At 41.4% G+C, this 26,193-nt stretch overlaps 1 protein-coding gene across 4 annotated transcripts in view; it reads right to left on the bottom strand.

The window, feature by feature from the left end:
* Nucleotides 1–26,193, bottom strand: part of ULK4 (unc-51 like kinase 4) — a 519,962-nt gene that overhangs the window by 354,442 nt on the left and 139,327 nt on the right. For all 4 annotated transcript variants that reach the window (XM_027522707.1, XM_027522705.1, XM_027522704.1 and 1 more), the window contains 3 exons: nucleotides 4,753–4,886; nucleotides 3,247–3,368; nucleotides 3,071–3,127 (listed from right to left, as the gene is read on the bottom strand). In XM_027522707.1, the coding sequence (XP_027378508.1) occupies nucleotides 3,071–3,127; nucleotides 3,247–3,368; nucleotides 4,753–4,886 (313 nt within the window). The remainder of the gene's footprint in view (nucleotides 1–3,070; nucleotides 3,128–3,246; nucleotides 3,369–4,752; nucleotides 4,887–26,193) is intronic.

Genomic DNA, 26,193 nt, shown 5'->3' with positions numbered 1-26,193 from the left:
TTTCATAAACTAATGAGGCCAGAACTTGAGAATAAACACAACTAAGTCCTCTTCCTCAGCCCATTAGTCAAGAGCATTTTCAGAAGGACATAAGAATCACAGTGAACATCACGAGTTTTCAAACAGATTTCCTTAATATCATTGCTTCCTGTTTCCCAGCCTAATTCAGTGAAGGTACAAAGGAACTAAGGTGAGTTCACCTTGGAACTTCCCCACAGCACCTCCCCAGATGCCTTGCTGCGTAAGTGTCCCTGGGTACCTTTTTTTCCCCCTCTTACTGGAGATGGAGGCAGGTACAATGACACATTGCTTCTGCCAATAAGAAGTAAAAACAGCAATCAACAGCTGTGTAGTCCTCTTTGGCCTGGGCCCTTCGAAAGATTAATAATGGTTTAAAAGTGTCCTACTAAATTGCTTCCAAACATGTGCCTCTTTAAATCATAAAGACCCCAAAACTTCCTTTTGCTTGGGGCGGGGGGGGTGGGGGGGGGTGGAAGCTAAAGCCAAGGCCTCCAAATATAAAAAGTATCCTGAACTTTTCTACCAAAATAAATTTTTAAAAAATGATACCTATAGGTCAAAAGGCAAACCATGCCTGGTACCAGTATGAAAACAGAAACCAATGGGAAGCAAAATTCCAACAGCCCCTCCAGCCTGCGCCTTCAGGACCCTTCTAATGAGCAAAGATCACACCAAGTATGGCTGTTGTCTCCACCCACATGAGGCAAGTCAGCAGCCCCTGGAGAGCTCCTTTAGCAGAAGCCCAAGAAGTTCTTAGATACAGCTACTAATGGTGGACCCAAAGTCTGAATACCTCAAATCAGTGTGCACTTTTAAAATATAAAGGGCTTCCCTGATAGCTCAGTAGGTAAGAATCCGCCTGCAATGCAGGAGTCTCCAGTTCGATTCCCAGGTCAGGAAGATCTGCTGGAGAAGGGCCCATACCCCACCTTCTGCCCAAAAGAAAACAACCCCCACAAATAACCAAACCAACCCTCTTAACTCCAGGGAAGCTTTGCCTAGACAAAATTTAAAGTAATTGTTCTCAAGCAGAAAACTCAAGGACTTCAACGTGCAGATTCTGCACCGTGAACTTCCCAGAGGCTTCTACTCCTTCCAAGGGAGGAGTAGACCATGCCTCTGGCACTGGAGGGCACTGTAACTAACAATGGTATTCGTGGCATCTTCTGGACAGACTGTGGATCAACTCGCAGAAGCAACAGCCAACTCGCAACAGCTCACAGAAACACACACCAGAATTGGGTGGATAACTACAACCAGGCCCATGACTTCAGTCAACGCTTCCTCTCCCTGGACTAGTGTTTCATCAGTGCGGCCAACACTAAATCAAGAAAGATGGACGCACAGCTAAGGCCAAGTAACAGATGTGGTAAGAAAAGTAACAGAAAAACTCTGGAACTGGTTGCAACTCAAACTAGGAAAATGGCCCAAACAGAGCCAAGAGACCTCTTCCACTGTGTGTGTAAACTCCTATTACTTGAGCAACACTATCAAGGGAAAGACTGCTAAAGAATTTTCAGTATCACAGTTACCTTTGAACCAAGCAAGTTATCTCCCATTCCCTGAAAGTGCCTATGTGAAGCAAACCCATAGAGAGCCCTATTGAACACCCCCACCCCTCAAAGGGTGCACTCCCTCCTGGGAGAAGGTGAGGAGGCCCTTCCTCGGGGGGAGCAGATGGGTTACATGAAGCAGAGGAGGTCTCCCTGAAAGACACAGATGGAAGTCCACAAAGACTTTTATATTGGAGTTGCTTAATAGTTCCTTGAAAATCTAAACTGTACTCAGTTAATGTAAGCACACCAAAGTACTACACATGAGGAGAAAATAGAATGAACACAGGACAATTCTACCTAGCCCCAACAAACAAACACTGGGCCAAAGTATTCCAAGGAGGGCTGCAAGGGCAAAATTACTATGATCAGGCTCAACATGTCAGCGCAGTGGAGGTATAAGCACAGAACTACAGTGCTGCTCAAAATGATACCCATGTTGTCCTTAAAAAGATCAGAAAGCATATTAAGGAAGGTGGCAGACAAAATGCTCACAATTTGCAAATTCATGAATGTGCTACAAAAATTATATGCTTTGTAGAATTCAAGATTTGAGGATGATAATGATCTGAAGTTAAGTACAAAAGAACCTATACTGCATTGACTAAACACGCTGCTTATAAAAGTCAGTGACCTCTCTACTCAACAGTCATACTTCAAAACATCGTTATGTTACTGTACGATCAACATTCTAGAAAACTACATCCTCATTTGTGGATGGTAATCATTTTTTCTTTTTTTGTTTACTCCAAACCAGCAATAAAATTGAGATATTTACTTCATTTTAACGAGACACCTATCTGATATGGCATTTTTTAAATCTCAGCTCAGCATTTATTAACATCAAAGGAAGACAGAATAGGCTGCGTGACAAATGTTTTCGTTTTCCCTTTATACACCTCGCTGTTTTATCAACAGTATATACTGTAAGTGTTCCAGGCAAGGGGAGAAGATAACATAATTCACGAGCCACAACCTTAACAAAAAGACTATTTTGTGTGTGTGAGCAAAAATCGAAGTGAAAGATAATACAGTGATTTGTTTTTCACTGCTACTCATCTCATTAAAATTAAAGATAAGGTTAAATTGAGCTCCACTTAGAGAAATGTCATCACAGAAAGAGACGGCACATAGCTGGACAATGTTAGCCAAAGGAAATTATAATACTGTGTTTCCAGAATTCCATTTTTACCAATTTCATTATTTTAAATTTTTTCATGATGTTTAATACCAAACACTATGAAAATCTTTTCAATGGACTTATTTACCCTACCTGGTCTGTCTCGAAACAAAATGCATTATCAGGAGAGAATGTATTTTTCCCCAAATGTCAAATTTTATTACAGTCAACAGATAAAAATACAAAAAGGTCACTTCCCTAGAGACAAATAAATACCACTAAGATTTTTAAATTACTTCATTCTGACACCAAATCCCACAAACAGTAGGGACAGCCACATTTTTATTAGGAACATGAAAAATTCAGCATTACTCACAAGAATAGTTCCATAACTGAAAAGGAACTCTTCTGTTACAACTTGAGGTCGAAATACCTGTGTGATGAGAGTTTGCATAGATTAAATCCTGAAAGCCATACGTAAGAAAGAAATGATAATGTTTCGTCTGAGTTGACATTTCTCAGCTCCACTTTTTTCCCCAAAAAAGATGATACCTGAGACGTTACCAGGTGAAGCACTACAGGCATGAGGGGGAGACACATCTTCAGCTGCTTTGCTTGAACTGTGGATGGGTGTTTACGGCCAGAAACGTTAGCCAGGGCGTTAAGAATGTCACCTGCAAAGCACATCCCAGAGCACACGTGAGGTTAGAGACCACAAATGCTTAGGGACCACTAGCTGTGGGCTGAATATTAATGGGATTGCTAAGGGAAATAATCTCCAAATAAAAGAAGTGGGTAGTAGATGCATTGTTTTATTCCCAACTCTTGACATTACAACAGGAAGCTGTGGCCTCTGGGGACAAGATGGACATAAGACTTATCTCTCATCTGGAAATTTAAAATAGAATATAAAAATGATTTTTCTTTTTTTGTACTTTACAAATATCAACCATGAGTATCCATTACTTTTGTAAACAGGAAAAAGTTATTTTAAGATTTATAAGCTAACAGGTCATAGATTAGATTTCTCTGGTAGTGGAATAGGATGGTAGAAGTAAGAGATCAATTCCCAAAACTTCTCCTTGGATAGCCAAGTCCAACAATAAATAAACCTTGCCTTGCTAGACACACGAATCTCATCATCATCTCCTAAGACAAGATGGGTCATGTAAAAAGAAAGTCAGCTACCAATTGACCAGATTGTGGCCTTCGGTCTGGAGATTTTAAAAGGGTTACAATCCAGATAAATTTGAAAAGCTCTATTTTCAGTCATGAACAGGCAAAAATCTCCCACATTATTAGTAAGGAGCAAAAGGTTACTGTGAATCAGCCATGAAGATATTTTCATTACTTTAATATTCTGAATTTCTGAGTCTAAATATCTTTTACAGTAACAGGCTGGATCAAATTTAACATTTTAAACATTTCTGGTTTATAGCCACATCTGCTGGGAAAGCATGGAATGCGATTTTAAACTAAATATACACATTCCTTAGATAATTTTTGCATCTGTAAATAACAGTGAAATAACAGATTTTGTTAGCTGTAATAAACATCCTTTGAGATCATTATTACTTTCATCTTAAATTTTTCAAACCAATGAAATTTTCAAACTTTAATATCAAAATTCTTTAATATTAAATTTTGGTGCCTATGTATTTTTAAATTATTGTAAGAAAAAATAAATTTGTGGTTACAACCTGAAGGAAAAATGTTTTTCTTCTGAATTATGCAAAGAGAAATTTTGAGAAAAGTTCCTAAAATGATAGCCTAAGTCCAATTTTAACCAATTAAAATGCTTTCCTTTTCTTTTCCAGGACTGCAAGATGACACCTCAATATAGCCTAATTTAGCCCTTTAGCCTCAATCATGTCACTGATACGAAATATTTATGATAACAGTTAGGGAACATTGAAATTTTGAAACTACACATTCAAGAAGTGTCACTGTGCTCGCCTGTAAAAAACAGACCATCAAGAACAAAAAGAGATGCCCAAAAGCCAAGTCACAAAAAGATAAGCAGGAAGGGGCCTAAGGATGGACGAGACTCCAATTTACCCAGGATACGTGGCAGCTCCTGCACCATGTGACGGATGAGTAGGTCAAGGCATCGGGACAGGTATTCATTGCCACTTTGCTGCTCCTTGCCTGGAGTGGTCTTTCTGCTGTCTCTCTCGATGTACATCACCAGCCTACACACAGAGAAGTGCCAAAGATTACCTCTCATGATAAAACAGTTGATAGCATCTGCCCGAAAACACCACCATGGCAAGTGTTTCCAGGGGGCACCGTCCCCATCATGTTGACATTTAGATACGGAGCAACTTGTCGGGCACAGGCTATTGCTGCCTTAGAAAAATGGAGACATTTATGCAGAGAGAAAATAAGGCAACTCTGAATATCTCTGCCAGTGTTATTACAAAACGACGCCCTGACTTCATTTGCCTTTGGCCCATTAAAAGAAACCCTGCGTTCTTCAGATGACAGATGAAAGGCAAACAAAAGCCTCTGGAAAGGAGAGGGCTTTGGCATTTTGAAGAGTCAAAGTAGAACCACCAGTTGTCTGCACCTTCGTTGGACATTAGTCTTAAACTTGCTCTGAATCCCAGGCAAGTCATAAAAATTCCAGTTCTTTCACTAAACTGTGTATATAAATCCAAAAAAAATGATTCATTTCAGCACTGGATATAATACAGAGAGCAGATACCATCTGAACATCTGGATTTCACATGCCCTTTTGTCCTCTGGTTTAATGATATCTGCCTCTTAATAAACTTATTTCTTCTTCAAACCAGTGGCATTTGTTATCATTCGTCTCTGAACCAATAGCCTCCAACCCAGAACCAGGGGACTTGTTGAACCATCACTCTGGGTACCAAGGGTATTGTTGAAAACTCTTAGGCCCATACTTCCTTCCCTTTGCTAGACCCACTACCCAAGTTCCCAGTCCCTGCAACTCTAAAGGGCAATGAGTTCCCTGACTTCAAAGGCCCCTTGACTGCAATCCCCCTTGCTGGACTCCCCTTGCCATCATCAACCGTCTCTCCAGCTCTGTTGCAATCATCATTCCACCCAAATTCTGCTTTCCAAAACTCCCACTGTAAACCAGAAAAGGGTGGCTCTGGACACAATACACATACATAACATACACTGAAATCTTAACACTCAGCATTTATGTGGTTCTCTTAGTAGATTTGTGCATCCTTTTGCCTTCTTACTGGTCATTATTTGTAGCTCTATTAGTAAAGACCTGGGAATGAAACCAAATCAAAAGTTCAAGATCCATATAAGCCAGCTGGCATCTCTGTTTCAGTTGCTGATTACAGCCCTAGTCACACTCTAACAAATACAAGACACTGCTCAAAATGTAGAGTAAATCCTGATGAATCCATAGAAATATATCACTATGACTTAAAAAACAGAGAGCACAGAGCCCCATGATGATAGGTAAACCAAAGAAATGAGACAGTAATTATTTCATGGTAAGTGGAATCCAAAAGCTTCCCATAAAATGGGGTGTGATAGAAGATGTGATAAAATGAATGAGATCAGCCTGGGGAGCCAGTCAGCCTGGAGCTCCAGGGAATCCACAGCAGGACACACTATCGCTGTGGCCTGGAGCTTCCAAGCGAATAGCAGCCACTCCAGGAACCTCTTGCTCAGCTGACACCTACTCCATCAGCCCAACTAAGGAGCAGGACCAGAAAACACCATCTTCGTTTTTGGTTCCCCAAGATGCATTGTCTGGTATCTCCTGCCCAGTCTCACCATCTGCTGAAAAGCTTTATCCAACATTGAAGATTCCAGCATTTAACTGTAGCCCCTCCAAGCTAAGTATTTCAAATATACCCTCTGACTATACTGACTATAATCTGCTCTTATTCCTGCTTGCACACTCTTCCACTGTGACAGTTCCTCAGCCTCCAAGGAACTTCCACTGATTGAATCTATGACATTGCCTCCCAACCCATGACATCATCTTTCAAAATCCATGACACCGTCTCCCAATCCATGACATCTCCCAAAAAGCACTCCCTTTTTCTCACTTGGAGAAGGAAATGGCAACCCACTCCAGTATTCCTGCCTGGAGAATCCCATGGACAGAGGAGCCTGAGGGGCTACAGTCTACGGGGTCGCAAAGAGTTGGACACGACTGAGCAACTTCACTCACTCACTCACTTTCCTCACTTACTTCCTGCTTCGATTGCTTCCCACCATCTATCATTTCCTTGTGCTCTTTTTTTTTCCACATCCACATAGTCAAATGATCCAGATGAATCTAGTGATCTATACGCTTCCTGTACATCTGCAGAGAGGCTGCTGAAGTCAAACATGGAGCAGAGTCGCCCCACTGTAAAAGGGTGACACCAATACTCAAGGGCACAGAACAGCACCAGCACCGACCCTATCTCCAAAACGTTCTTCTCTTTAAACCCTGAAATTTCCATCCTCTTATGAGATTCTCAGTGATTCTGCCTCCTACTATACAGAGAAAACATAAAGCATCATGAAGAAATTCTTCCTAAATCTAAACTTAGTGTGTATCCTACCCTGGCCTCCTTTCCTCCCATCACAACCACTGACCTCTCTCTCCTTGCAACTCTGTCTAGATCACATTCCCTTCCCTTTTCTCAGAATCTTGAAACAGCCAATTCCTTCTTTTTCATTTTGTATACTCACTCTCTCCCATTTAACAAAATGCTTTTCCTGTCCTTCTAGCAACTGCCCCATTGCCTCTCTCCTCCCTTCCTCAGTCAAACCTCTTAAGAAATCAATCTATATCCAATATCTCCTTTGTTCCTCTTAACTTCTTCCACCCACCACAATCTGCTCTCATTCCCATCACTTTTGTAATGAGTCAGCTCTTTGCATCAGATGGTCAAAGTACTGGAGCTTCAGTTTCATCATCAGTCCTTTCAATGAATATTCAGGACTCACTTCCTTTAGGATTGACTGGTTTGATCTCCTTGCAGTCCAAGGGACTCTCAAGAATCTTTCCCAACACCACAGTTCAAAAGCATCAGTCTTCCGGCACTCAGCCTTCTTTATGGTCCAACCATCACATCCATACATGACAACCTCCTTACTTTTTGAATTTTTCTGGTTTATGAACCATGAGTAGGAGTCATCTATTCAAAACTTAAGTGTTTTGAAAACATGAAGTAGTATCATTGCTCTACACAGCCAATTAAAAAAAAAAAAACTTTAGGTGATGTAACACTCAATTATACAACATGCCCTACCAGATGATAAACGGTGAGTCTTCGCAAAAATATTACCTCCTTTTCGTAAGATCTGTAGACCTCCAATTTCTGACTATGCCAAGTCACGGTGACTTTAAACAAGCGGTAAATCGACGGCAACATCACAGGAGTATCCCAAAACTTTATTACGACCTGTGGCCCATTATGATTTCTAAATTATTTTTCTCCTTTCTTTCAGTAGGGTCACTTTTTCAACTTGACAATACTGACAAAGATTTCAATAAATCTTTGGCTCTAACTCAGAGCCCTACCACCTTCTAACAGCATGATCTTGGACAAATTTCTGAAGCTCTTTATACCTTCAGTTTTCTCATTATAAATGGGATAACAATTCCTACCTTGCAGGACTGCTGTGAAGACGGAATGAGAAAATCGTCTGGGGTCTAACACAAGGTACATACTCAAGAAATGGTAGCTGCTTTTATTACTAATAATAGTTGCTTCTATGAATTATTAGACCACCACCAAAATGAAGACACTGTTTTCTGGAGTGAACAGATCTTAAGAGAACACTCCCATGGAAGGCCACCTCTGCTGTTCATCCTATTCTCTAACTCACAGAGTCACACAAAGAGAGACAAATACAGTATCACTTATATATGGAATCTAAAAAGCACACATGAACTTATTTACAAAATAAACTTACAGTTACCAAAGGCAGAAGGGTAGGAAGGGATACACTGGGAGTAAAGGATTAACAGATACACACTGCTGCTGCTGCTGCTAAGTCGCTTCAGTCCTGTCCGACTCTGTGTGACCCCATAGACAGCAGCCCATCAGGCTCCACCGTCCCTGGGATTTTCCAGGCAAGAACACTGGAGTGGGTCGCCATTTCCTTCTCCAATGCATGAAAGTGAAAAGTGAAAGTGAAGTCGCTCAGTCATATCCGACTCTTCACGACCCCATGGACTGCAGCCTACCAGGCTCCTCCATCCATGGGATTTTCCAGGCAAGAGTACTGGAGTGGGGTATACACACTACTATATAAAAAATAGATAGACAACAAGGATTTTACCATATAGCACAAGAAGGAAACATAACTCAGTATCTTACAACAATCTATAATGGAAAAGAATTAGAAAACATAGATATATATACCTATATATATAATCAAGTCACTTTGCTGTACACATGAAACTAACATAATATTGTAAATCAACTATAGTTCAGTTTTTAAAAAATAAAACAAAGAAATGGAACCTCAAATGTTTCACTTCACAGCACTGCCAAATGGTTTCCCAAAATGGTTGTCCCAGTGGCATACAAGTTCCCCCTGAGTTACACCTCACCAGTATTTAGTAGTATCAAATTTTTGCTCATTTCTATCTTGTGGTGTTCTCTTGGCAAAACCCTATTAGCCTTTGCCCTACTTCATTCTGTACTCCAAGGCCAAATTTGCCTGTTACTCCAGGTATTTCTTGACTTCCTACTTTTGCATTCCAGTCCCCTATAATGAAAAGGACATCTTTTTGGGGTGTTAGTTCTAAAAGGTCTTGTAGGTCTTCATAGAACTGTTCAACTTCAGCTTCTTCAGCATTACTGGTCAGGGCATAGACTTGGATTACTGTGATACTGAATGGTTTGCCTTGGAAACGAACAGAGATCATTCTGTTGTTTTTGAGACTGCATCCAAGTACTGCATTTTGGACGCTTTTGTTGACTATGATGGCTACTCCATTTCTTCTAAGGGATTCCTGCCCATAGTAGTAGATATAATGGTCATCAGAGTTTAATTCACCCATTCCAGTCCATCTTAGTTTGCTGATTCCTAGAATGTCAACATTCACTCTTGCCATCTCCTGTTTGACCACTTCCAATTTGCCTTGATTCATGGACCTAACATTCCAGGTTCCTATGCAATACTGCTCTTTACAGCATCGGACCTTGCTTCTACCACCAGTCACATCCACAGCTGGGTGGTGTTTTTGCTTTGGCTCCATCCCTTCATTCTTTCTAGAGTTATTTCTCCACTGATCTCCAGTAGCACACTGGGCACCTACCGACCTGGGGAGTTCATCTTTCAGTGTCCTATCTTTTTGCCTTTTCATCCTGTTCATGGGGTTCTCAAGACAAGAATACTGAAGTGGTTTGCCATTCCCTTCTCCAGTGGACTACATTCTGTCAGACATCTCCAGATAATCATGATGGTGTGATCACTCACCTAGAGCCAGACATCTGGAATGTGAAGCCAAGTGGGCGTTAGAAAGGATAACTATGAACAAAGCTAGTGATGGAATTCCAGTTGAGCTATTTCAAATCCTAAAAGATGATGCTATGAAAGTGCTGCACTCAATATGTCAGCAAATTTGGAAACTCAGTAGTGGCCACAGGAATGGAAAGGTCAGTTTTCATTCCAATCCCAAAGAAAGGCAATGCCAAAGAATGCTCAAACTACTGCACAATTGCACTTATCTCACATGCTAGTAAAGTAATGCTCAAAATTCTCCAAGCCAGGCTTCAGCAACACGTGAACTGTGAACTTCCAGATGTTCAAGCTGGTTTTAGAAAAGGCAGAGGAACCAGAGATCAAATTGCCACATTCACTGGATCATCGAAAAAGCGAGAGACTTCCAGAAAAACATCTATTTCTGCTTTATTGACTATGCCAAAGCCTTGACTGTGTGGATCACAATAAACTGTGGAAAATTCTGAAAGAGATGGGAATACCAGACCACCTGACCTGCCTCTTGAGAAACCTGTATGCAGGTCAGGAAGCAATAGTTAGAGCTGGACATGGAACAACAGACTGGTTCCAAATAGGAAAAGGAGTATGTCAAGGCTATATATTGTCACCCTGCTTATTTAACTTATATGCAAAGCACATCATGAGAAATGCTGGGCTGGAGGAAGCACAAGCTGGAATCAAGATTGCCGGGAGAAATATCAATAACCTCAGATATGCAGATGACACCACCCTTGCAGAAAGTGAAGAGGAACTAAAGAGCCTCTTGATGAAAGTGAAAGAGGACAGTAAAAAAGCTGGCTTAAAACTCAACATTCATAAAACTAAGATCATGGCATCCAGTCCCATCACTTCATGGCAAATAGATGGGGAAACAGTGGAAACAGTGTCAGACTTTATTTTTCTGGGCTCCAAAATCACTGCAGATGGTGATGGCAGCCATGAAATTAAAAGATGCTTACTCCTTGGAAGGCAAGTTCTGACCAACCTAGACAGCATATTCAAAAGCAGAGACATTACTTTACCAACAAAGATCCACCTAATCAAGGCCGTGGTTTTTCTAGTAGTCATGTACGGACCTGAGAGTTGGACTATAAAGAAAGCTGAGCACAGAAGAACTGATGCCTTTGACCTGTGGTGTTGGAGAAGACTCTTGAGAGTCCCTTGGACTGCAAGGAGATCCAACCAGTCCATCCTAAAGGAAATCAGTCCTGGGTGTTCATTGGAAGGACTGAAGTTGAAGCTGAAACTCCAATATTTTGGCCACCTGATGCAAAGAGCTGACTCATTTGAAAAGACCCTGATGTTGGGAGAGATTGAAGGCAGGAGGAGAAGGGGACGACAGAGGATGAGATGGTTGGATGGCATCACCGACTCAATGGACATGAGTTTGGGTAAACTCCAGGAGTTGGTGATGCACAGGGAGGCCTGGAAAGCTGCGGTTCATGGGGTCACAAAGAGTCAGACATGAATGACTGAACTGAAGTGATCTTGTGGTGTTAATGCAAACTTTAGTAATTATTATGGTAGGCATATTCTGATATTTCTCTGTTGTTTGTATTTTCTCATTTGTGCAATACCTGTTCAGATCTTCTGCTGATTCACCCATGGGTTACTAGTCTTTTGTTATTGATTTGAAGGCATTATTTATATGGTCTAGAACTGTCCCTCTTCTTCTGTCTTCTCCTTTTGTCTTTCACAATGAAGTCTTCAATCCACTGGAAACTGCTTTATCATAAGGATTTTAAAAGGAATCTAATCCCATTGCTTTTCCAGGCAGACACACTTACCCTGGTACTATGCATTGAAAAGGTACTTCTAAAACTAAGGGTGGAAGAAAAGGAGCAAAAGCACAAATTTTTGGCAAAGTCTGACTAAAAAGCAGTTTCATTTGTAAATTAGCTTTTCTACCCAATGAATCTAAGTGATGGCTATCAGAGTTGTACACAGGCAGAAGTTTGAAGATTTATTCTCTATAGAAAGTAAAGCAGAAAGGTTGTAGACTAAGAGAAAGCAAACCAAGTCAAAGAAGGGGCCAACAAACAAAACTGGGAGTCTCGGTGAATTTCTGAACAAATACCAGGACTTCTAGCCCCCTTCCCCAGGGGGCTCCCCACACCCAGGCAGCCAGGTCCCTGCGTCCCAGGCTGACAGCAAAAATGCTCTTTGGTGAAACTAACTGGCTCAAGAGAAACATCCTAGAGATACTGATGCTAAAGTTCATGTCAAAAATGCCCCATGTTGAGTAGTATTCGAGGGTGTAAATATACCACAATTTATTTCAGTGTTGATGGACATTGAGGCTGTTTCAACTCATGCATACTACCAAGCATAACTTAGGCTGGATCCATGGAAACATTTCTGCTGGATATATACTTGGAAGTGAGACCACTGGATCATAAGGTATGCCTGGCTTCAGATTAATAGGCACTGCTGATATTCAGTTTTCCAAAGTGATGAAGTCAATTTACATTGCAACAGGTAGGTGTAAGAATTCCATTTGCTCTATATTCTTGCCACAATTTTTTTCATGTGTTAATTGGCCATTTGAAGATAACCAGTTTTATAAAGTTCCTGTTCAAGTCTATGCTCATTTTTCTCTTGTATTGTCTGCTCTTCAGTGCTTTATACATTTTAGCTAAGGGCCCACATCAATTATATGTGTAGCAAATACTTTCCACTACGCTATGGACTTGTTACTTTCTCAGTGATCCTTTGTGGTGAATCGAAGATCTTAGTTTTAAGGTAACCCAATTTATCAATATTTTATGACAGTGCTCTTGTATCCTGCTTAAAAAAAAAAAAATCCTGGTCTATTCCAAGGTAATAAAGAAATTTTCAGGTGTTAGCTACTGCAAACTTGTTTTCTCTTTTTACATGAATTAAATCGACATGAATTAACTTCTATGCACAGAGTAATTTAGAGCTTTTTTTCCTTGTACTGATATCAAAATGACCCATTTTCCACTTGCTGTAAAAACCATCACTTCCTCACTGTTTTATCCTATGTCTCTTCTGCTCTTCTCCATATTTTCCATCCTTCTGTCTCTCCTCAATGGTCCCAGATGAATTCAGAACCGTATATTAATTCTGTTATTAATACTGTCATTATTAATATTATCATTAATACTGGTATTAATATAACAGTATATTAATTATTCAGCTCTAATATGCAGTTAGCCCAATCCCCCGAGCTCTGCATCTCAGTCATAGAATACCCACTCTGTTCTTACAGTTCTAGTTCTCTACCGAAATTCTCCATTTTCCAAATTCCTGAATACACTGATCATAGTTATTTTAAGGTAGCTTTGTGATTAATTCCATTCTCTGTAACCTCTGTGGATATTGTAATTTATCTCACTTGTTTTTTTTATCATATCATCTTATCCTCTTGCAGGCTCAATTGCTTTCTGTATATATACAGTCTGTGAGAAGTGGAAGGATTACTTTGAGACCGAGGGTTAAACTCCTCCAGACTGGATTTACATGTAACCCTGGATCACCTTAATCCAACCAGAGATGATGATGATTCAAAAGTGGGCTTCTTTCCCTGTTCCAGGAAATCCTCCAAATAAGTAACAGGGATCCAAATAAATAAATCCTCCAGATAAATAACAGAAACAGAGAGCAGGGAAAATGGAAATGTTTATCTTTTGGACATAGAAGAATGCAAAAGAACTTCCATCAAACCTGTGGTGGATTCATGTTGATGTATGGCAAAACCAAAACAATATTTTAAAGTAATTAACCTCCAATTAAAATAAATAAATTTATATTAAAAAAAGAAAAAGTAAATTTATACTTGTGCCTAAGGAGTCAATTTTTTCTAAAATCTAAATTATCTATTACAAAATTTAATACTGTGCTACTTAATTAATGTAGTATGACATACCATTTCTTTAAAGCAAAAACTACTCACTTTCAGCCACTAGCACAGACTGTTAAAACATAAGAAAATATCCATTACCTCCACTGGAGAAATAAAAGACTGATGGGATCCATAACAATATAAAACTCACTCTAGAATGATGCTCCATTTCTTCATGCCCTCTCCAATGCCTTCCCATTACAGGATGTGTTTACACAGGCTATCAGAGAATAAACTGACTTCACGGACAAGGGAACATTAGCTACTAAAAGAACTCACATTCTATGAAGGAAATAAAATGTAGAGACATTTGAGTATAGTATCCATAAACACTTTACAATTTTTCTACAACCAAACTGCAAATGTTATTTCTTAGTGGTCTACAAGGGTATCAAGCTGAAAAGATCAACATGCTGAACAATAATCCAAGTGTTATTGAAATGGGGAAGCCTGGGAGTTGAGACAGACATAGGGAGTGGATTGGGTTCCTTTGGGGCAACTTGAAGATTCCTCTTGGGCATGCCACTGCATATGTAAAGATGATACAAACCTGGAGTTTGGAGAGGTCATACAGATGTATACCAACCTATTTGAAGCCACTGGATTGGATGAAATCACCCTAGGACAGTGGTGAAAGAGAAACAAAGAGGGCCCAGGAAGATGCAGAAGAGGGAGAACCAATGAAGAAGAGACTGAGGTGGGAAGAAAGCAAGGAATGCATGTTAACTCTTACTATGAGCCCTTTCACTACAAAGGAAGATTCTGGTTCAAGTTGGCCAGCTGAACCCAAGCATTTTACTTCTCTTTTTTCCACATCCCCTTAGGAAATCCACATTATCCCTAAAAAGAGGAAGCTGTACCATTCACAGCTAGAACCTTCCAAGAATTTTGTCAAGATGACGGTGCAGATGGAAGGGGAGAGAGGCAAGCGCCCATGAAGGAGAAACCTGCCAGGGAAGCAAGGAGAACCCCAGCAGCACCCTCAGCTCCAAACAGCAGGGAGACATATTTAGGCACTGGAACTGATAAGAAGAGGTGAGTTCCTCACACCTAAGGACAGTTTTTGAAGAAACTAGAACCAGCAAATCCGGCACAAAGACCATGGTGACTACAAGGAGAGGGATCCCAGGAAGACTGCAGGAAGGAAAACTTTTAAAGCAAAGGAATGACTTGATGAAAGTAGCATTTGAAGAACATGAATCTGGTATGGCACAGACAAATGATGAGAGAGGAAGGAAGCCAGATAGGCCATTAGCAGTTATGAGTGTGCAGGTAAAGAGGAGAAACAGAAAGGAACTTGAGAGACAAGAATAAACTGCCTGGAAATGGTGTGAATAGGAGATAAGACTCCAGTAGTCTTTTTCAGAGACAAGGGCACATCCACGTTGTGAGAAATCAATCATACGGATTTTTTAAACAGAGAAGTCATGCTCCTTTAACTTAGTCCGGGATCCTCCAGGATGCCATCACCCCTGCCCCACCCCCATTCCTACCCCCTGAAACCCCTCCCTCCCGTTCCGGTCCTACTGGACTCACTGTGCCCACCAACGGACCACTCCCTTGTCGACTTCTGCTGCAGACCTTACCATGTGTCGTTGGATGCTGCATACGATGCAAACTGTGGCTAATCCATCCCATTTGGATTCGCCTTGGACCACCTCACAAATGGGTCCTTGTTGAGACCATATACTATTCCAGAAAATCAAAACACCACACTTTTCCTTGCTTCACTTCAATCTAAACCCACTGGTATCTATCTACTGTACATTTTTTATAACTAACTTTTCTGCCTTCAGAGAAAATGTGTATTTTAAATACGGAATTTTGGGGGGAGGAAAAATTTGGAATTTAAAATTAATAGATACAGATTACTATGTATAAAATAAACAATAAGGACCTACTATATAGCACATGAGTATATTCAATATCTTATAAAAACCTATAATGGAAAAGAGTCTGAAAAAAAGACATATATGTGTATGTGTGTATATATCAGTTCAGTTCAGTCGCTCAGTCTTGTCGGACTCTTTGCGACCCCATGAATCGCAGCACGCCAGGCCTCCCTGTCCATCACCAACTCCGGAGTTCACTCAGACTCACGTCCATCGAGTCAGTGATGCCATCCAGCCATCTCATCCTCTGTCGTCCCCTTCTCCTCCTGCCTCCAATCCCCAATCAGGGAGATAGATAGATAGATAGATAGATAGATATATATATATATATATATATCCCTGAATTACTTGTTGTACACCTGAAACATTGTAAATCAGCTATACTTCAATACATAAATAAGGGATCCTTTTAGAAAACTTATGAATTTTTGCCTAATTAAAAAATTTATGACGTTTTGATTCCACTTGTTTGGCTTAGTATGAATAAAATGCTAGATTTCTAATTATTAAAAAAGATATGCAGTAAGCAACAAAGGAACAGCACAGGGAACTACAGTCAACGTCTTGTAATAGCCTATAATGGAAAATAATTGCAAAAATAATATACATTTATATGTAGAACTGAATCACATTGCTGCACACCTGAAACACTATAATAAGTCAGCCATACTTCAATAAAATATATATATTAAAAAGAATAAAGGATCTTCAGCAAGCTCATCATCCAATACTTTTCTTTGTAATTGAAGCGGTTCTCTCTTGGGTTATGATGCTCAGGTGATAGTTTTGATCTGAATTTAAATTACATGGACACACCACACGTACAGATCTATTCTGGGTTTATTTCTTCAGTTTCAAAATGTAATAGATATTTAGGAATAGACATACTTAGTAATCAGCAGAATCCACACACTAGCTACATCATCTCTGCAGCAAGGGTCATTATGATTTGAAAAAAAAAAAAGGGACAAACAGCAGTTCCTGACATGTCCCATCTCTAAAAAGATATTAACTCATATTCATAGAAAACCAAATCACAGAAATTGATAGCAATATCGGAAAAAAAAAAAAACTGAGAGGCATAGGGATGATAAAAATCTATTATATGTCCATTTGTCTATTTGGTCTGTGCAGAATTTCAGAAAAATGACTGTGATGGACTTTGTGGATTACCCAAAACAGAAACAGGTTGTGACTGCAACTGCAGCTGTGATTTCAGCTTGGTACCTCTACTGCAGCAAATTAGCACTGCCCCGGGATCTTATAGTTGTTATTGACCTGGCAAAGGCTTTTTTCTACATGTAAATATGGAAGAACCATCAGCACATGTTTGCTTTTTACTCATCACGGCAAACAGCAAATGTTCAGGGCCTTGCCTTTGAGCTCTGCCAACAAACCCGCTCTTGGTTATCAGTCAGCAAAGATCTGCATTGTCTTGACGTCCCACCAGCATCACACTTGTACTTGTACACTAGCACTTTGATGACGTGAGACATTAGGCTATTGGACCTGAGGAGCTTCAGTTGGCTTAGTAAGACATTTAAGAGACAGATAAACTCCATAAAAATCCATTGTCCACTAGGCCCCAGTGAAGTTTCTAGGGCTCAACAATCTAGAACACGTTGAGCTATCCCTCCAGAGCAAAGACAAGTTATCGCATCTTCTACTGATTATGACCAAAAGGTGGGCTTTGTGAACCTAGGCGGCAATATATACCACATTAGACTGTGTCCCTCTGACTCATTTTCTGAGAGACCCATACACCTACTAGTTTTTAATGGAGCTGGAATGAATGAAGGCTCTGTTGTAATTCCCATCTGCAGTGTAAGCAGTTCTTCCACGTGGGCCATATAACCCCAGCACATCTACTGGTACTCTCAGTATCTTGTGGGTTATCTTATGGGAATATTTACGTGATATTTACACGGGTCCCCAGGAAAACACCAATAAATGAATCACAACACAGGTCTTTGGGTTGCTGTCGTCTGAAGGTTTGTGTTCATCCCCAAATTTAACTAGAATAGGAGGTGATTAGGTCATGGGGGTAGAGCGCTCATGAAGGAATCATTGCCTTCATAAAAGAGAGCCCTCAGAGGGCCCTAGTCCCTTCCTCCATGTGTGGACACAAGGATAAGCCTGCAACCTAGAGGAGGGCCTTCATCCAATCCACAACGGCATCCTGATCTCAGACTTCCAGCCTCCAGAACTATGAGAAATATACATGTCATTTATAAGCCACCCACCTGAGCCACAAAGGAAGCCCCTTTATAAGCCACCAATCTTTGATATTTTGTTAGAGCAGCTAACAGTTTTAGCTGCCAAGTTTTAGAGTTAAGTCATATTCTGCAGATCACTGTTCTTTTGAGAAACAGCCCCTGACAGAGGATGAACGTGACGAGTGACATCAAATGATCACATGATATGAGTAACCCATCAGTAACTGTATCATTAACCTGCCACACCAAGCCACCAGGCTGGGCACACACAGCAGTAACCCATCATCAAGTGCACTGGTAAGTGTAAGAGCGAAGCTTGAACAGGTCCAGTAAGAACTACTAAGCTGAATGAGCAGGTGGTGCAGAGTCCTTTGACACAGTCCCTCTAGCACTGTCTCTCCTCTCTCGATCCCGATAAAGAATTATTTATAAGCAGTTGACCCAACAAGAAAATCACTGAGCCTGGTTAGTGAATGGTTCACTACAATACGCTGGCAGCAAATCAAAGTAGACTGCTGCCAGCATGACAAAAGAAATCAAATGAGTCCCTGAAAAGGAAACCCAACACATTTTGTTTTACTTAATGTTCAAACTGAGACATGGCTAAAGGTACTGATGCCTGCTGATTCGTGGGCACTGGCTATCAGCTTGAATCTTCTATTAATGGCCAGGGACTATGAAAAAAAAAAGAGTTAAAAACTGGTGACCAGAAGTTCTGGGAAAAGTCTATGTGAGTGGACATCTCAGAGTGGGTACAAAGCATGATGACATTTGTGTACCACGTGGATGCCCACTAAAGGACAACTACTTTACAGAAGCCTCTCTACACTCAGGTAGAGAAGATGACACTTTCTGCAAATGTCAGTCAACACAATTTCTCCAGTCACCCCAGGGCTTGCTCATGGGCCCTCATCCAGAGGGGCCTTGGTGGCAGTATTAGAGGATATGTATGTGCTCAGCAAAAAGAACGCTCCTCTTCAATTATGACCGAGATCCTGCCCATCCAGCCAACACGAGAAACCAACACTGTGCCCCCAGTCTAGCCCATAACCTGGGGAGACCTGCCAGTCAGCTAGCAACAGACTGGTGCATGAAAGGGGCAGTAAACTCTCCTTTAAGTAAAGACAAAGAAACGCCTTCTTTATCACCATGATAATCAAAGTAACACTCTATCTGATCAAGGAACTTATTAACAGCAAAAGAAGTGTGGTAATATGCTCAGGTCCACTGAATTCACTATTCAGCAAGTAGCCATCACCCAGAGACTTCTGGGTAACTGAGAGGAAGAATGGCCAACTGCAAGCTCAGTGGTGCTGCCAGCTGGGAAACAACACAACACCGGGCCTTATAACAATGAGGTGTAATGTTTTGAATCAACAAACAAAACATAGGCTTTAGCATTCCCATTCATCAAAACACACAGGTCTGGTGGTAACTGAGAGGCAGAAGTGGGAGGACTACCTCTCACTCACTGCTTTTTTACCTACAGTTTCCACGACCCTGAGCTCTGCTGGAATGGTTCCAAGCAAGAATGGTTTCCACCAGAGGACAAAATAATTCCATCTGGGGATGGAGAGGATCACTCTACTGATGAAGAGTGAGTGATCACAATCACCAAAGAAATATTACGTTGCTGCCAAACAGTGTGGACAGGGTCAACAAGGACCTTGGAGAGTCTCTGAAGAGCCTGCAGGATTTCCACATGCACAGTCGCTCAGTCGTGTCCGACTCTTTGAGCCTCCACAGACCATAGCCCCCCAAGCTCCTCTGTCCACGGGATTTCCCAAGGCAAGAATACTGGTGTGGGTCACCATTTCCTTCTCCAGGTGATCCTCCTAACCCAAGGATCAAATTCACATCTCTGTCTCTTCCTGCATTGGCAGGTAGATTGTCTACCACTAGCACTGCTTGGGAAGCACAGATACTTTTCTGTATCTAATAGCTAAAGTTAAGGAAACGCTAAGCAACCAACAAAAACCTGGGTCATATCCTTCAAGTACTTGACAAAAGTACAATTCTGTGATTCAAGTTTATTTATAACGATGGAACTTCTGAATCATCAGGATTCATGATACACATTTGTCATCGTGCTCAGATGCCCTCAAAAGGTAATCTCACCAACTAGTCAAATGTTGCCCTTCTAACTGTACTTAGGATATAAGATAGTGGTTGGTGTTTTTTTCCTTAATTTGACATTATCATTTTAATTTGCACTTCTCTGATTACTCTTGAGACTGACTATGAATCTCTTTACATAGATTAACTCTATTACATACAATGCAAAACTTTACAGAATTTCTTAGTATGAAATTTTACTTCTGATTTGTGGGGCATATAAAAGTTTCTAAACTATATATAGCCAAACTATCATTATTTCCTTTTATGGTTTATTTCATTGCTTTTCTGCTCAGAAAAGCTTTCCTTGCCCATATTTAAACATATTTTCTTCCAACTGTTTAGAGTTTCTTTCTCATATATAATTCTTTAATCCATCTGGAATTGACTTTTGTATGGTGTAAGCTCAGAAAATAATTTTTCCCACACAGTTAACCAATTATACAGAGTAAAATTTTTTTAAATCTTCCTTTTAAGATCAAAGCAGATTTCCCTGCCCCCCCCCCCCCCCCGCTGATTACCATATTAATAGCAATGCTATGGGGAAGGGGAAAAAAAAAGTCTAGGAGAACCTGATCCATCAGGAGGCACTGACATTTCAGGCTCACAACAAACTACACAATGAACTTACAAGGCTCTTCATCCCCTAAAAGGGTTATCATTTCTAGAGAAACATAAGACCCTATTTTATCTCCCGTCATTTTCAATATGAGTATGAAGCCATTTGGAGAAATAGGTGGACATTTGGGGGCTATCATATCCTTTTTATTTAATCCTGACAGCTCAATTTCACTGCCTGTCATGCAAGATAGATTTGAGAGCTTGACATCATAGAAAATGTACTGAAATTTAATCCATAAAAGGCTGATGGTGATGATGGTAAGCAGGAAAAAATATCTACATAAAATAGCAAAGGTTATCGTGGGCTCTTGATGTGAAGTTTCAGTTCTCAGGCAGACGGGTAGCATTGCCGTTAGCTCAAACATCCAGCTGCTAACAGAGTTCCAAGGCACAGGTATGGAAGAGAGAACAATTTTCTCTATGAACTCATCACAGAGAATTTTAACATCTCTCTAACCTGAAGTCTGCCTCCCTTTTGCAAACATTTATATTCAACGTTGCATTTCATATGCACACTGGTGTAATACCTGGGCATCAAAGCAAGAAGGAACACATACCAACCTCCCAGCTGGGAGGTGTGGGCAAGGCCAAATAGGGTGCTAACCTTCCATCCTCTGCCTGGTGGAAGCAGGCAACAGTGACCTGATTCTCCTGTCAGGCATAATACCCAACAGACAGCAGGCAGTGGGCCCTCCATTCCCTGCCCAGCCAAGCAAGCCACTCTCCAGTCCCCCTGCAGGGGCAGTGACAGCATGTCTGAGCAAGAAGCTGATCTTCCATTCTACAGCCAAGGAGAAGCAAACAGCAATCTGATTTCCCCGGCAGGTTAGTTATCAATGGGGCCCAGTGACAAGCCGAACCTTCACCCCTCCCCTAGCAGTGACAAGACTTAACACCAAGCGAGATGAAGACACATCCTATTACACAAGGTAACAGGCAAAATGTCAGGGATATAATCTTAAAAATCACTAACCACAGCAAGAACCAGGCAAATCACAACATGAATCAAAAAACACAATCAACACATGCTAACACCAATATGAACCAGGTGCTAGAAGGATCTAATAACAATTTCTAAGCAGGCGTCATAAAAATGTTTCAAATGATCTGAAAGACCAATGAAAGAACTGAAAATTTCAGGAGAAAAAAGTTTTTAAAATAACCCATGTAAGCTACAGAACTTTTGAAAACTACATTAACCAAAACTGAAAAGTCAATGGACCGGTTCAAGAATAGAGCACAGGTAATAGAAAACGTGATCAGTAAACTTAAGGACAGATTAGCTGAATTTACAATATCTGAAAAGTAGATACAAAGAGGCTTATTAAAGAAAGCGTCTCAGGGACCTACCAGACAATAACAAAATGCCTTCTATTTGTATCATCGGGATCCAGAAAGGGAGGAGAGAAACAATGGGACTGAAAAAGTATCTGAAGAAATAATGCCTGAAAAATACCCAAATTTAGCAGAAGACTTAAAGGAACAAACTCAAAACAGGAGAAACCCAAAGAAACTCACACTAAAGATATATAACAATTAAACTTTTTTAAATCCTAAAGACAAAGAAAATGCCTTTAAGACAGCAGAGAAAAATGATCCATGGCTACTGGAGGAACAGCAACTGAAATGAAAGATGTCTCGTATGCAGCTACCAGTTTGGTGCCAGGACCCACTGCTGATGCCAAAATCCGTGGACGCTCGAGTCTGCTCTCAATGTTCGCACAGTTTCGCATCTGAGGACTCAACCGACCATAGACTGTAGTTCCGTCTAGATTTATTGGGAAAATACCTGCGTGAACGTAAACCTGCAAAGGTCGATCCCGTGTTGTTCAAGAATCAACTGCGCTGCCAAACGATTAGTGTTCTTTATACACCTCAATATCTCTTCTTTGGAGTTACATCACACACTACCAAATTATTTTTCAAGCTTTAGAGACTGCTGTATTTAATTTTATTTTTCATTAAACATTCACCTGACACTTAAATCCAAGTCATAAAGCAGCTATATGCAAAGCAGAGCTGCCACCCCTACCCCTGTCCCCGGCTGTCTTTCACTCCATATAAAATGCCACTTTGTTCATTCTTAATTTATCCTTCTGTTCTTTTTGAAATACTAATAAGTGCATATGTCTTTCCTGTTTTCTCCCTCGTTCTTACACAGAAGTTAGTATGTAATAAGTACCCTTCTGCACCTTGCTTCTAGCAGGATAATATGTCCTGGTGATCAGTCCATGGCTGTGTATAGAGATCCTACTTGTCCATTCTCACAGCTGCAGAGTCCTCCATCATGGGTACTGTGGCTACAAGAATTCTAAAAACGTCTCTCCCACGATTCCTACCCCTTGACTATTCAAAACACTAATCTGAGTACAACAGTGAAGGAATTTTAAAGATAAAAAGGAACAAAATTATTTCATTTGCAGAGACATGGATGAGCTTAGAGACTGCAAGACAGAATGAAGCAAGTCAGAAAGAGAAAAACAAGGATCATATATTAGCATGCATATGTGAAATCTAGAAAGATAATAGAGGTGAACCTATTTGCAAAGCAGAAAGAGACACAGATGTAGAGAACAAACATATAAACACTAAGGGGGGAAAGGAGTGGGAACAAATTGGGAGACAGGGGTTGACACATATCCGCCGCCACGAGTAAAACAGGTAACTAATGAGAACCTACTGTATAGCACAGGGAACTCTACTCAGTGCTCTAAGGTGATCTAAATGGGAAGGAAATCCAAAAAGGAGGCATATATGTATACGTATGGCTGATTCATTTTGCTGTACAGCAGAAACCAACACAATGATTGTAAAGCAACTATACTTCAATTAAAAATTTTTAAAAATAAAGTCCCAATTTGATTATCCTCAAATTACGTAGGTTATCTGCATGAGCCCAACCCAATCAGCTGAAACCTTTAAAAATGGGGCTTTCTACTCCTGGTGGCAGAAGAGTGAGGAAAGACATTTGAGTCGGTGGAGGGGATTCAAGGTTTAAAAAGGGCAACTACCTGGGTCCAGGAAAAAAGCAAATGGCTCTGCTGTGAAATGCCAATGGAGAGGAAGGACGGCCCCTAGAAGCCAAAAGCAAGCCCCAGCCATAAACCAGCAACAAAGTGGGGACCTCGGTCTTACAGCTGCAAGGAAATGAACTCTACCAACAATCAGTGCTCTTGGAGAAGACCTCAGCCTCAGACAAGGACTGCAGCACCAGCCAATAACTGTACTTCGACCCTGTGAGACATGAGCAGGGGGTCCAGCTACAAAGAGCCTGACCTCCCGACCCACATGAACTGTCAGATGAATACATGCGTGTTGTCCTAAACCACTGAGTTTTCTGTAATGTGACGGCAGGAAGAAGAAACTAACACAAGGGTGACCACAATTCTCCAGCTAGTCTGCTGTATATAGTTTACCGTTAACAAATGATGCCTCATGCATGTGTCATCTCACGTCCTTGCCAATAACAGATCTTTGGACAGTGTATCCGAGAAGTGAGATGGCTGGGACAAAGGGTAAAAACATGGAATTTCTCTAGATACAGACAAATTCTTCTTCACAGTAGTCACAGTATTCTGCCATTCCCACCAGCAGCAGAGGACAGTGCCAGCTGCCCCACAGCCTCACCCACAGAACATGTTTCAGACGCTATCAGTGTGCTGAGTGAGAAAGAACACTCAGTGTAGTTTCTCTTGTAACGAGGAGTATGAGGTGCTCTCCTCTAATAATAAGGAAGATTCAGCATTTACTCACAGGTTGAGGAGTCATCCTCACTCTTTTTTCCATGAACTGTTTCTAATTAAGTCTGTTTCTGCTGAGCATCTCTTGGCGAGTCTTGACATCTGAGTTCCATGTTTCCTTACGTATCTCGTGATTCTTGGTTGTCCATTTATATTTTAAGAGGATGCACTGAAGCGTTGTTGGAAGGTCTGCATGCAGGAGTGGGGCTCACGATGGATGGGCTCCAATACAGGAACATGGGGCAAGGTTTCTTGAGCTACAGTAGAGGGACAGGCAAATGGCCAGCCCCTGTGGAGACGGGATCAGCTTCCCTGAGGTTAACCTCCAAACTCTGGTCAAGAGCATGGAAATCAGGCTGCCAACAGACTGCAAGTCAAGGAGGGGTAGACGGCAGATGTCCTCACCCTCGAGACTAAGCAGCTGTTCTACGATCCTCATTATAGGGTCTCACAAAGCACCTCATCTCCCTCTGATACGTCTCAAACCCCACATCTGAAGCCTCACCGGTTCAAACCATCCAGAATATACCTCAAGTCTCCCGGTGCAGCAGAAGAGGCAGAGCGTCCCAGATGCTCAGGCCTGGCAATCAAGTCCGCATGCAAATTGCCATCAGTCTTCCTATGTTGAGTCTCACCTCCCTCTCACCACTGACTTCAAAGGTACCTTTACACCTGCCTTTCTCAACCTGTCCTGAGTTTTGCCAGGAGGTGACCAGGTCTCCTCCCAGCTTCTCCCTCTGCAGACATTAATGGACCTCAGTGAACATTCATCTCTCACCCTTCCAGCTTCCAAAACACCAGGACAGGTGACAGCATTCCTCTGCCTCAGTCACCTTTCCCTTTGCGGTTTTGTGACTTTTTGATTCCTTTACCCTCAGTTTAATACGGCACCAGGAGAGAGCATGTTTGAGCAGAAGATGACTACGAGATTGTTTCCATTAGAAACCCTCCTCCATCTGTTCCTTTCCTCTTCCTGGCATTCCCCATGCTCTGCATGTGAGGTCTCCTGGACCAACACTCCGACTTTCCTACTGTCTCCACATGAATCTCCACGTCTTTGTCATTGGCTCTGCGTGGGTCAATGTGTCCTTTCAAAGCACTAATGCCGTCCCCAGCAGAGGCCATTTGCTTTTGGTTCTTCTGCTGAATTTCAGAAAACTGCTTCTCCATGGAGTTTTCATTCCTTGTTTGTTAACATTTTCTGTCTATTCCATTAGTTCTGCCTCCGTGAGGGCTGCCTGCCCTTGTTCGTCCTCCTTCAATTACTTCCAGCATCTCTGTCAGTGGACTGTGACCAAGCTCTGCTTGCTCAAGACTTCCTCCCCCAGCTCGGCACCTGATCAGACCAGGTTGTGGCAAAGATACAGGTGGGGAGGGGACGTGTTCTCTCCAAGTGCTGGAAAATGAGATCACCCCCCTGCAGCCTCAGTCAGGGGCAGACTGGCCCCCAAGGCAGCTCCACTGTGGATGCCCTGGGGACAGGACTACTGGCCCAAAAACCACACCAAAAGCACCTGCATTCTGCACCCAACAGAAGACCTGAGGTCTGCTATTCCCCCAGGCTTAGAGCACAGAGTGTTCACATCTCTACCCACAGCACA

This window comes from Bos indicus x Bos taurus, chromosome 22 (assembly GCF_003369695.1).
Source record: "Bos indicus x Bos taurus breed Angus x Brahman F1 hybrid chromosome 22, Bos_hybrid_MaternalHap_v2.0, whole genome shotgun sequence".
Taxonomy (NCBI): Eukaryota; Metazoa; Chordata; class Mammalia; order Artiodactyla; family Bovidae; genus Bos; species Bos indicus x Bos taurus.
The sequence above is the reverse complement of the archived record's forward strand: the minus strand, read 5'-3'. Positions and strand labels throughout refer to the sequence as shown.